A 13,561-nucleotide genomic window follows, 5' to 3' on the forward strand; every position below is an offset into this window, starting at 1 on the left:
AGTTAAATCAGTACTTTTCAATTTATTTATTTTATTTTCGTTAAGTTTTTTTTTTTTTTTTTTTAATTTTAAATATTAGTATTTATGGAATAAATTATATATTTTTTTTGGATGAAAATTATTGTCAATGTTATTTATTTTTTATTAAAATATTAAATGACTAATTTTATTTTATTTTGAAATAAAAATTAAATTTGAATATTTAAAAATACCATAGTTGTAATGGATGATGATGAAAGGAAAAGTATGTGCCTTTTGGTACTGTAGTTATGGCAACGTGTTTTGTGTGTTTTATTTACTCTTCAATAATTTATAATATATATATATATATATATATATATATATATATTAGGATAGTTTTAAATAATTTAAATTTTCTTAAAATTTGAATATAATTTATTCTTTTATTTAATTGATCCGGAATTTAATACGTATCTAAAATAATGTCCGAACATTTTTGTAAATATTTTGTTTGATTTTGAAATTATGATTATAATATATATTTTTTTAATATTTTAATTCGATATTATTTACATCAATTATAAATAAATAAGTATTTTTTCTATATGCTCAAGATTTAGATTCATATTGCACATTATGTAGGGCTATAGCTTAATTATTATTTTTTTAAAAAATGGATAGTTACTATCTATATCAACAAAATCTTATACTATCGTGATAATTTTATAATAATAAATTAAAATATTAAATTAATTTACGTAAATTAACACATAAATCAATTCTCGAAAATAATTAATTATTTTATATTTATATCAATTAGTTGGAAGAATGGTATCATTTTTTTTTTCATTTAAATTATATATCATTATATTTATACATTTTTTGGAATAATTCAACAAGAGACCTAAGAGAATAATGAATTTATAATTTAATTTATTTTCATAAAGTCTTCCATAAATTAATAATTGAATCCAAATTCCATTAAACCAATTAATTAATTTTTATTATTTATTTCAATGCCCAAGTGGCCAAAATTAATGCTTACATATTTGAAAAATAAAAATAAAAATAAAATAAATCCATTCAAATTCAAAAATATTATAATACTATCATAGTACACGTTTTTTTCATTCAACATTTAAAACGTCATTACAATTTTAATTACTTACTGGAATTTAGAATAAAAGTCAATCGAAATCGACATATTATTCCTTCAATTAAAATAATATTCAAACATAATATAATTCTTCAAATACTCGTGTCGTATTTTTAACTTATTAAATAATTTATATAATATCAATAAAATGATTTAAGATAATTATGTAATTATAAAATACCGTCTCAATTCATCTTATTTCATCAGATCCGAGATGTGATATAGTTCCTAAGGATGAACTGGATACGGACAGGTCCAATAAGATTTCATTCTTGAACAAAAATCCATTTATTTATTTATTTCATCTATTCCATGACCGGAACAGAAGGATACACGATTTTGAATCAGAAGAGAGATTTCAAGAAATGACAGATCTATTCACTCTATCAATAACATCTGATGTATTGATTTGTCTTTCAAAAACTCCTATTTTTTAGGAAGAGAATGAATAAAATGAGTCGGATTAAAATAATTAAACATTAAAAATAAATATCACAATTCAATTCTTTTAATTAAATAAAGGGGGTTGGATCTTCTAAAATATCCCTAATTAATTAAAAAAAAACAATTTAAAAAGTAATATAATTAATTTAAAAAGAAAGTTAATTTCACATGCTTGTCGCCCTACCCCACCCCACCCTATATATATATATATATGGACATATTTCATGGAGTCATTGTGCCAAACATGAAACATGTCTCAAACAAACCAAGGGTGCTATTCGTGCCATACCCGGCTCAAGGTCACGTCACACCGATGCTCATGCTCGCCGCCGTTTTCCAGCGCCGTGGTTTCCTTCCTATATTTCTCACGCCTAGCTACATCCACCGTCATATCTCGTCGCAAATTTCACTCACCAATGAAATCCTCTTCATTTCCATGCCAGACACTGTCGATGACAACACGCCACATGACTTTTTCACCATTGAGACTGCCTTAGAGACCACCATGCCGAGCTACGTTCGACGAGTGTTGGGCGAGTACAACTCGAACGAAAGTGGCGTTGTTTGTATGGTGGTCGACTTGCTTGCTTCTTCGGCCATCGAAGTCGGAAAGGAGTATGGCGTAGCCGTGGCTGGGTTTTGGCCAGCCATGTTCGCAACTTATAACCTCATTTCAGCTGTTCCTGACATGGTCAAGAACAACCTTATTTCTTCCGATACAGGTTACCACCCTTTTTATTTTTCATTTTTTTTTGACAAATAAAATAATAACCCATAGTTTTTGGGTCAACCATATTCTGCTCCATTTTTTTATATTATAATTAATTTAATAATCATCATATCTCTCTTTTAAAAAAATGCTTTAATTACCTAAAATAAATAAATAAATAAATATATATTTTAATCTTCATTCCCATTTTATTTTTAAATTTTAGTCGGAGAGATAAGAAAAAAAAACCCTCTATTACTGCCACGTGTCTTCCTCCCATTGGGCTGCTTTTTTCTTCTATCTAAATCTTATATTCAAACATGTAAAATAAATACGGTATTTTAAAAATAAAATCCTATATTTTTTAAGTTTCATTCCAATTTTATTTTAAAATAAATAAATATATATTTTTTAAGTTTCATTCCCATTTTATTTTAAAATTTTAGTCAAAGAGATAAAGAAAAAGAAAATACCGTATTTTTCTATTCCTGCCACGTGTCTTACTCCCATTGGTTGATTTTTCTTCAATCTAAATCCTATATTTAAACATGTAAATTTATCATTAGTCTTTAAACTTTGTCTAATTAAGCTTAATTAACAATCTAAAAGATTATAATGAAGAATGCAAATCTTGAATTTTGAACAGGATGTCCAGGAGAAGGATCAAAACGGTGCGTTCCGAACCAGCCGCTGCTGTCTACAGAAGAACTGCCGTGGCTGATCGGAACTTCGTCGGCAAGGAAAGCGAGGTTCAAATTCTGGACAAGAACCATGGTTCGAGCCAAATCTCTTCAATGGATTCTCGTTAATTCCTTCCCGGAAGAGCTTCCCCTTGAAAACCCCATCCCCAAAAGCTCCGCCGCCGTTTTCCTCGTTGGACCTTTGAGCCGCCACTCGAATCCGGCAAAAACACCCACTTTCTGGGAAGAAGACGACGGCTGCCTGCAGTGGCTGGAGAAACAGAGCCCTAATTCCGTCGTGTACATCTCGTTTGGGAGTTGGGTTAGCCCCATTAACGAATCGAAGGTGAGGAGCTTGGCCGTGGCGCTTTTGGGTCTTAGGAAACCGTTCATTTGGGTGCTGAAAAGTAATTGGCGAGATGGGTTACCAATCGGGTTCACACAAAAGGTACGGTTAAAACATATAGTTTATATTTAATCATAGTTAATATATTTCTTTTCTTTTTTTAATCGGTTAAATTAATAAAAATGCTCTTTAACCTTTTATTTTATCCCTTAAAATTTAAAAAACATAATATATATATATATATTAATTTTTTTTAATGTTAAAAATACTCTTATTATTAGTATATAAATGAAACGTAAAATAAATTTTTTTAAAAAATATTTAAAAATATTTAAGGATCTTAATTTTATTTTTAAAAATTTATGGGTATTTTTGAAACATGATACTAATAATATTTTTGAATTTTTTTTAAATTTTAAGTTATATTTAAAAATATATGAAAATCTTAATTTTATTTTGTAAAATTTATGGATATTTTAGAAACATGATATTAATAATATTCTTGAATTTTAATAAAAAATTTAAAATGTTTTTGAAGTTTTAAGGTATATTTTTAAATATATTTAAAACATATAAGGATCTTAATTTTATTTTTTAAAATTTATGGGTATTTTTGAACTTTAATAAAAATTTAAAATGTTTTTAAAGTTTTAAAGTAAAAATATTTTTAAATTTTTTTAAAATTTAAGAATATGGAAACTTTTAAAAAATTAAGAATTTTTTTAGATAAAATATAGATAAAGATTTTTATTTATTTATTAATTAAGCATTTTTAATTCATAATTTGGAAGCCAGGTAGTAATTGAGTTAGGTTCAAATTATTACTAATCTTATTTATTCATATTTGTTTCAGATTCAAAGATACGGGAGGCTCGTTTCATGGGCTCCACAGATGGAGATTTTAAAGCATAGAGCAGTCGGTTGTTATCTAACTCACTGTGGATGGAACTCGATCATGGAAGCGATTCAGTGCCGAAAGCGACTACTTTGTTTCCCGGTGGCGGGCGACCAATTTTTGAATTGTGGGTATGTAGTGAAAGTGTGGAGAATTGGGTTGAAACTCAATGGTTTTGGAGAGAAAGAGGTTGAAGAAGGAGTGAGGAAAGTGATGGAGGATGGAGAGATGAAGGCGAGGATGATGAAGCTTCATGAGAGGATAATGGGGGAAGATGCCAATTCTAGAGTCAACTCTAGCTTCACGACCTTCATCAAAGACATCAATAAGCTTTCGTTCGATAAATTTCTGTAGCGTTTAAGCTGTCGGGTTTAGTTTTGGTGAAAAAAATGTGACCTAATTTGATTGTACGACCCGATAATAGGAAGAAATTGATGTTGTTTGGTTTAGGTTCCATCTTAAAACTGGTTAACTGGTCTGTATGTCTATATATCGTATAAAATTGTGAGATATCTTCATGTTACGATTTATCCTTAATAGGATTCATTGAAAAAAATATTTAAAGATATATTATAATTTTTTTTAAGCCCGAGGATAAATAGACGGACCACAGTAAATATAAAATCTAATTTTTTAAAATTGATTTTTTTTATTATATAATAATTTTTATTGTAGACCATATTTAAAAAATTAAAAAAAAAAAAAAAAAAACTAAATGGGCTCCCCAAAATTAACGGGTCGTGGATGAATCCTCTTGAAACGAAAGGATTCGATGGTTTAACAATCCGATGAATAAGCTGATTCAAAGAGATAACTCGGGCTTTGAACACTTACCCTACTTCTAAATCTCGATAGTAAAGGTTGGAGAATGTCAGATGTAAAAACAAGACAGCCGTAGCGGTTAAGAGCGCAATAAATAAGCGGATCAATTCAGGAGGATTCAATGGTTTAACAATCCAATGAATAAACTGATTCAGAGAGATAACTCGGACTTTGAACACTTACCCTACTTCTAAATCTTGATAGTAAAGGTTGGAGAATGTGATGTCCCACATTGGTTGGGGGAGGAGAACAAATCACACTTTATAAGGGTGTGCCAGGACGCTGGGCCCCAAAGGGGGTGGATTTGGGGGCGGTCCCACATCGATTGGATAAAGGAACGAGTGCCAGCGAGGACGCTGGGCCTCGAAGGGGGTGAAGGGGGTAAAGGGTGTGGAAACCTTCCACTAGCAGACACATTTTAAAGCCTTGAGGAGAAGCCCAAAAGCCCAAAGAGAACGATATCTGCTAGCGGTGGATCTAGGCGAAAGGGAAAGTGAGGGGAAGCCCAAAAAAAGCCCAAAGAGAACGATATCTGCTAGCGGTGGATCTAGGCGAAAGGGAAAGTGAGGGGAAGCCCAAGAGGGGAAGCCCAAGAGGAGAAGCCCAAAAGGGAAAGCCCAAAGAGGACAATATCTGCTCCCAAGAGGAGAAGCCCAAAAGGGAAAGCCCAAAGAGGACAATATCTGCTAACGGTGGATCTGGGTCGTTACCGAGAATGTCAGATGTAAAAACAAGACAGTCATAGCTGTTAACAGTCCAATAAATAAGCTGATTCAGACAGATAATGCGAGATGTAAAAGCACATCTGCACCCATCACAACAATAAATTAATATTTTTTCGATAAAAAACCAAAAAATTATAGAAAATGTATTAAGAGGATATTTTGGGGTGATAATTAGTTAGAATATATCTCACATATTTAGGGAGTTGTTAGTATAGATTTGATTAACCGTATATTTTATTTATTTACCAGATTTAGTTAGATATATATTTTTTCTATTTGTAGGTATTAGTTGATAGTTTGTATCCTATTTAAACGTGGTAAACATGAATGAAGATCATACTTTCGATCCCAATTCTATTTCTATTTCTCATTCTTAACATGGTATCAGAGCACCGATCTTGGTGTTCTTAAATATCAAAATTTCCTTTATGGCGGAATCAGCCAAATCCAGCTTCAAAATTTCGGATGTTGATTTAACACATCCGTACTATATTCATCACTCTGATCAGCCAGGATATTCACTTGTTCCAATCAAATTAAATGGAGCAAATTACCAATCCTGGAGTAAATCAGTTATGCATGCTCTTATTGCCAAGAAGAAAATTGGCTTCATTGATGGCACAATTGAGGAACCGTCCCAAGATGCAAATTCAACCTAGAATGTATTTTAATTTATAAAATTTAAAACATTTTTAATAGTTAATTATATATATATATATATATATTAATTTTGAAGATAAATTAATTCACTACAATAACTAAATCTAGAATTAATTAAGAATGTAAGAGACTATAGTATTTTTTTTTTTTAATGCTTTTGAATTAAATGAGAAATAAAGTAAAATTTAACACTAAAATTATTATGTTTAAAAGTTCTAACATTTAATTTATGCACTAATGGTACAAATGTACTTGCGTTTCGCAAATATATATATAGGAGCCTTATCCGATTTTTGCAACTTTTTTCGTACTCCCATTTTCTTCGAGCTTAAGCTTGGCTAAGCTGTGTCTTGGTGCGGGGAAAGGATTGAACAGAAACTGGAGGATTTGATCGTTCCGTTTTGCGTTGCTAGATTGATGTCGAGTTGAAGGATTTGTCGTGATTTGATTGTGATATATTTTTTTTCCGATAATTGATCGCCGGAGTTCGAGATTGGAAGCTTATTGATTTTCTCTGCAGTAAATCGGTTCGATCTTACTTGAATTGCTTCCGATTTTAATTTTAGGTATTGTTAAGTACTCCTCGGTTGAGTTACTTTGATTTTGTTTATCAACTAGTTTTAATTGTTGTTTGTTGTAGTTTGTTTTTATTGGCGAGAAATTTCTGTCGCATTTTAGAATAGTGAAATATTTGGTGCATTCGATCTACTGTTATTGGATTGATTACTGATGTAAGAATTTAAGATGCTATTTCTCTTTTGGTCTATCTCAATATCTTTTAGAAACCAAAAGGCGACTTGATCTATGAAAGAAATGAAGAGTTGACGAGCATCACTGATTGATATCTATCTGATTTGATTTCCAAATGGATACTCTCTCTTTCTAAATTGCAGCATTCGCAGAAAAAATACTTTCAAGTATTGGCATCTGTTTGAAGCATAAAATTTTCAGTCGTTTCTTAAGTTTGTGATATTATTAGACTAGAATTATCCGAATGACTTTGGTCTTTCCTAGTTTCCATTTTTGATAGATTTGGAAACTTAGGAAATTAAAATTTTATTAGCTTTAGGAAGAGAGATCGATGAGGCCTGCGATTTTGTAATGTCTTTGGTCTTCTAATACTGAAGAATTTTGAGCGGCGACGGATTGCTCCATTTCTTCGTCTTAGGTTTAGAAAATTGTATAAAAACATTCATATTTGTAAGTTTTCTCAAACTTTGCCTCTTAATCGAAAGTTATAAACATGAAAAGTTCGATTGTAAAATTCTGTCCATTCCTAAGAAAATTTATGGCTCCATTCTCATGGAGACCTTCTTCTAATCACATCTCTTTAACTGTTATCCTCATGGAGAGCTTCTTCTAATCTTATCTCTTTAACTAATAGGTCGGATTAGATTTCCGCCCATCTCTTTCTTCTGTAATTATGTGTTTCAATTCAGTTGTTCTTTACAGAAAGGAAAGAAAAGAAACACTGTACTTTTTGTTTATACTTGTGGGTTAACCAACTTATAGTGAGCTTGTATAAGTTTTAAATGGATTATTTCTCTAATTCACATTATTTTCTCATATTCTCTAGGAACCAGTGGCTGTCAAGGTAATATGACTGATAACTACAGCAACGGAAGTGTAAGCTCAAGCTCAAGTTTGAATAGCAGCTTTCAGGAAACTGAGGATGATCGTACATTTGCCAGAATCTCGGCAGAGGAAGAAAAATTGAAGTTTGATAACAAGCTCGGGAAGAGACTATCCCATCTGGATTCCATCCCTGTACTAACTTCTTTCTACTTCGTTAATTTCTACATTATTGGATTATTTCCTATTGTTATCTATGTTATGAATGCAAGATTGTACTGATTTTTAATGGCCCTATGAATTCTCTTTCATAAAAGAAAGAAAAAAAAAAACCGTTAGGTTGTTCATTATTATGATACCACATTGGCTAATTAAGGGAAATATCATGAGTTTATAAGTAAGAAATACTATCTTCATTAGTATTAGTACGAGGCTTTTTGAGGATACCAAAAGCAAAACCCTGAGAGCTTATGCTCAAAGTGGACAATATTATATCATTGTGGAGGTCCGTAGTTCCTAACAGTTTGCTGCGTTAGGTTGTATCATACACAGACATCAATTGCATGCCCCTGTACTTATGTAATTATTTGTCTCCTCCTTCAATTCATAATGGAGAAAAAAACTATGCTTATCTTTCTGATATCTGCAAATTCTGGAAGGTTATCATAATTAAAAGTCGTGATTTATTATGTTCATTCCAGCATACTCCTCGGGTCAATGGGGAGATACCAAACGTGAATGATGCAACCCTAGACCACGAACGGCTGTCAGGAAGGTATTGATTTTACATCAGGGGCTACATCCAGGAAAATTAATTTCAAGAAACAGTCTAATGCTAAAATATGACTAGCCATTGATTATATTGGCCGAATAGACTTTTGATTTGTTCTTTAGTGTACTTACAATGTAGCTTTTATTGATCATAGTGAGTCCTTTTTTTAACAGACTGGCCACATATGGTTTAGCGGAGCTACAGATGGAAGGTGATGGGAATTGCCAGGTTTTAATAAGTTCTTGTCAATATCTTTTTGTATTGAAATTTATAGTTATCTGTATTTTATTGTTGATTCATCTCATGATGTTTCAAATAACATATCTTTTTAATGTAATAGTTTCGAGCATTAGCAGATCAATTATTTCGAAATCCTGATTACCACAAGCATGTAAGAAAGGCAGTCATCAAACAGGTACTGTAAATTAAACTCTACTGATGCGTCTAATCATTTTAGCTGTTCTATTGATGCTACTTAGCCATTGATTGCATGATGAATGTTGGTAAAAATAAATGTTCAATAGAATTTGATAAATTTTTATTAAGGGATTGAATGCAATGTGTGAGATACGGGTTCTTAGTTATGGATGTCTGGAAATTTTCAATTTAATTTTCTTAATATTACCTTGGATAAAATTTAAAATTAAATGTCTTTGAGATCGAGTTAAAGTTTTAGAAGTAATATCATATGAACATTCTATAAGCTCGAGTTCTAAATTCTTCGGAGTGTCATCCGATGAATTAGTCTAGATTCAAGTAAGTTGTTCAGACACTCGTGTTTACAGATCTTGAAGTTATCCTTATACAATATTTGATTCCCCAACCTTGAAAAGCACCATATACCAGCCTCCATATTGGACCCTAGGATGAGTGTCATATGAAAGGATGTTATTGGAGGAGGTCACATATGATTTTTTCTTTGACCCAGTCTAGAAGTTTCTGCAAATCTTGTGAATGGGAATGAAATTGCCTCAGTAAAATATGTCTCGCAAGCAGCACTATTGTATTAGTAGTATTATTCTGGGAAAGTAGAGGGTACGAAAGAATAATCGAGAATCGAGTGTTGTGGGAGGAAATCAAGCCACCTTTAGAAAATTATTCTACACAGTTTCAACTGCCTCTCTTCCTAAATTTAGTATGAGACTGAATAAGAGAAAAGTTACTGGCTTTCTGTTACTAATTCCTTTGTTTCATTACCCAGTTTTTAGTCGTGTTTTGTCTGTGGTACTGTTACTGTATATCAAATTCACTTGTACAGTAAATTTTATTGAACTCTGTTCTTGCCTATTCAGACCAGTTTCCTGCACTTCATGAAGCATATCTAGCTTTCAATACCCATCTCTATTGCTTGTATCTTCTTTTTTCTCCATTTTCTTGCTTTATTCTAATTCCTGCCATATTTTTCTTATTGCACAATTTCCTCTTTTCCTCCAATGTCAGTTAAAGAAATTCAGAAAACTATATGAAGGCTATGTTCCAATGAAGTACAAAAGCTACCTCAAGAAGATGAAAAAGTTAGTTATCTATGACTACTCTTATTGACATCTCCCCTTTCAAGATGGCTTAACTTGTCTTATGAGCCGAGTAATTGCTTCTTCTAATTCTAACGCAAAATTTTGCATCTCACTAGATCAGGTGAATGGGGAGATCACGTTACTCTACAAGCAGCTGCGGACAGAGTATGTTGAATGTTTATTCTTTTGTAACTGCTGCGAAACTCCTTTCTATGAATTCTTCTTGCACCGCTTGGAAGATCATTTCGTATTCACCACCACTATGTGTTTTAATACACTTAAGGTTGATCTTGAAAAATGTGCGGGGGGCATTTTTTTTTCTTCCTTTTATTTTTATTTTTAAAAAAAGAACTTTTATCTTTTGTGTGTGTGAGTATGCTGTGTACTTGCGTGTTGTCTTGAACTTTAAATGGTCTAATTCCCCACGCTACTTCCAGGGGACACATATTGTTCCTTCATATGCTGCCTCAGAAACCTTCCTATATATATATATTTCGCCTGATGGCTCTCCTCTGACTGTTACTCACTCATGCAAGTTTCCAAACATAAATATATGGGTATACCATCTTTATTTTCATTATTGAAATGAAAAAAAAAAAAAAAAAAAAAAACACTTTCCATACAAATAAGAAATATATATTGCAAATTGGTGATATTTTGAAATTTTATCATTTTCTGTGTATTGTTGGAAATTTAATTATTGGTGAACTGGTTTAGGGTAGCTGTTAGCATTTTCTGTGTATATAGACGCAGCACGGTTCAAATTGTGACCCTTCCGCGTAGCTGTTAGCATTGATATCTTGTAGTCACATTTCTGCAATGTTATGGACCTCTTGATGATAATTTCTCGTTCTTTCTAGCATTTTAGCCAAGTCTTAGCAATTCATGCGTCTGCCACGCAGATATTGTTTCTGTTGAGTTAATGCTCACTTACTATTGTTTGTTTTGTGACTATTTGATTTTGTTAATTTTTAGTTTGATGCAAAGATCTGCTTAGTCACATCTTTCCGAGACACCTGTTATATTGAGATCCTTCCCAAAGACGATAGTCCCAACAAAGGTAAAGATTTCAATTGCATATCAGTTAAATTATTATGATTGAGTTGATGCATTTTTAATCTGTAGGACCTCATACATTACACATTAATTGGAAAGCTACTTGAATTTTAATACCTGTTAAAATATCACTAAAACTTGTACACTGATTATCAGACGCCTATTTAGGTTGCAAGGTGGAAAAAGTTTTAGTAACCAATTTGTCCAACATTATAGAATGTGCTTTTTAGTCTGTATCCTTCTCTCTCTCACAAGGTGGTCCCTCTTGTTTAAGAAAATTTGGTACCTAAACTGTCAAGTAAGGTCCTTTCTTCTTCCTTGGTTCGCAGTGTGTGGGTAGCTTAGTTCCCATGAATCTAATTTAGGAATTCCACCTCTTGTCTTCAACTCAAAAAGTGCATTTTGCTTATGAGTGTCAGGAAATATCACCTGACGTGGTTGAGAAAATTTTAAGAAGTCTGATTTTCTAGCAAGGCAATGTTGGATGAGAAGATATAAATAGGATGTCGATCTTCACAGATACAGCCAGATTCTTTCAGTCTCGAGTCTTTCGATATTCTGTCGGGATACTTGGATTAAAATAGACATAATTTCAAGGATTCTTTTACGATTGACATGGATACTTGAGAGTAGCCCTTATTAGCTCTTTTTTGGGCTTCCATCGCTGTTTATATGTGTGTGTGTGTGTATAGATAGATAGACACATAAAATTATTTTCTTAATTTTTTTTTTATATGAGTTATTTCTTGTGTCATACAATTGAGGAGGGTCAAACGCAAGAAAATGAGCTTGGCTTAGAATGAAATGTGGGATATGGTAGCCAATAACAAAGGAAGCACAGAATTCACTTTTTTCTAAGAAGAAGAAAAGAAGAAAAGTGAGGCTCATGAATGCCTTTATAGAAAATATCTTGAACAATAAGAGATGGAATATTAAACCTACACAGTTTGTTTCTCTTGGCTGTATAAAACATCCAATCTTCATCAGAATGTTATTTTATGGAACTACCTGAAAAGAAATATTGCGCTTAGTGCTAATTACTTAATTTTATTTGAGAGGGACTGGAATAATCCTATAGACAGCGAGGCTCCACTTGGAAATTAGAAGACAACATTGGACGCCCTTGAACCAAGAACATGTTGAACATAACTCCTTGTGGGAAACACTGACACTCTTTGATAAAGATCACTCGAGAAGAGATTCAAGACACTCTGTAGAAATTATTGTACTCTATGCTTTAGATTTCTTGGGATGAAAACTTTGGTAGGTTGGAGGGTATTTATAGTAGAGGCTAAACAATTTATTCCTAAAATACCTTAATCGGTATCTTTATTCCTAAAATACCTTAATCGGTATCTTTATTCCTAAAATACCTAAATCATTTTCCCAAAGTATCTAGTTATCTTTATTTTTAAAAATACATAGACAATGGACTGTGTACAATTATTGGGCTTGAACCTATTGGCTAGTGATGATATTTTAGCATCAACATTGCACTTGAATATTTGTCATATTTCATATTTGAGGCATTATGCGCATTCTGAACTCTCCTAGTTAGATCTCTATTTGATCTAATTTTCGCAACCCTTTCATGTTGACAGAACTTTGGCTGAGCTTTTGGTGTGAAGTGCATTATAATTCGTTGTATGCCAGTGGAGGTGATAACACCCAATTAGACCAACCTGGTTGTTTCCTTTTCCATTAACTCTTCTTAATCTGAGTGGCTAAAATTTCTTCCATTGAATCTTCTTGCAGATCTTCCTACCAGAACGCCTAAAAGAAGGCATTGGCTTTCGATTTTCTAGAGTAATCAAAACAGTATCATCACCACCCTGTATCGACTTCCCCGACCACCCACCGGTGTATGGAAATCTCGAAAGTGGCTAACACGACGATGCCATATAGTTCTTCAATACAAAATGATTGTTTTGTTACACTATGGACAGAAAAGTAGCTCAGCAGACTCGTGGAACAGTATATATACGCTGTAGGCATAGGTATTTATACACAAACTATAAAAGATTAGGAAATTTATGCATTCCAGATTCTCTTATTTGTTTAGTATAGTTTTGTAAGAACATTATGGTTGAATGTTCAGCTGTTCATCGCTCATGACAAGTCATTTTCTTGACAAGCTCTGCATGTGTCTGTATATATTGCAGCGACTAAATTACAAACTAGAGTCGGTTTGAGGTTCTTCACAGTTCAGATCATTTATGAGTGTTTCATTTTTATTTTTGAACTTTACA

General features: G+C 32.3%; 2 protein-coding genes across 6 annotated transcripts; both read left to right on the forward strand.

Annotated features, from left to right (window-relative positions):
- Window positions 1-1,800: 1,800 nt before the first annotated feature.
- Window positions 1,801-4,723, forward strand: LOC111797744 (UDP-glycosyltransferase 82A1). Its single transcript, XM_023680863.1, has 3 exons — window positions 1,801-2,283; window positions 2,917-3,398; window positions 4,150-4,723. Exons 1-3 carry the CDS (start codon window positions 1,806-1,808, stop codon window positions 4,543-4,545), a joined length of 1,356 nt encoding a protein of 451 aa, XP_023536631.1. The 5' UTR covers window positions 1,801-1,805; the 3' UTR covers window positions 4,546-4,723.
- A 1,928-nt stretch (window positions 4,724-6,651) lies between these two features.
- LOC111797291 (OTU domain-containing protein DDB_G0284757) lies at window positions 6,652-13,545 on the forward strand. 5 transcript variants are annotated; one of them, XM_023680264.1, is made up of 10 exons: window positions 6,652-6,925; window positions 7,975-8,165; window positions 8,672-8,745; window positions 8,916-8,970; window positions 9,083-9,157; window positions 10,183-10,256; window positions 10,373-10,421; window positions 11,232-11,316; window positions 12,914-12,970; window positions 13,068-13,545. In XM_023680264.1, the coding sequence occupies exons 2-10, from the start codon at window positions 7,998-8,000 to the stop codon at window positions 13,115-13,117; spliced, it is 687 nt and encodes a 228-aa protein (XP_023536032.1). In that variant the 5' UTR covers window positions 6,652-6,925; window positions 7,975-7,997; the 3' UTR covers window positions 13,118-13,545. The 5 variants fall into 5 exon arrangements, with proteins under 5 accessions (XP_023536032.1, XP_023536030.1, XP_023536034.1 ...); XM_023680262.1 differs by having other exon boundaries at window positions 6,654-6,964; window positions 13,068-13,522; XM_023680266.1 differs by lacking the exon at window positions 6,652-6,925 and adding an exon at window positions 7,160-7,315.
- Window positions 13,546-13,561: the final 16 nt, after the last annotated feature.

This window comes from Cucurbita pepo, chromosome LG06 (assembly GCF_002806865.2).
Source record: "Cucurbita pepo subsp. pepo cultivar mu-cu-16 chromosome LG06, ASM280686v2, whole genome shotgun sequence".
NCBI lineage: Eukaryota > Viridiplantae > Streptophyta > Magnoliopsida > Cucurbitales > Cucurbitaceae > Cucurbita > Cucurbita pepo.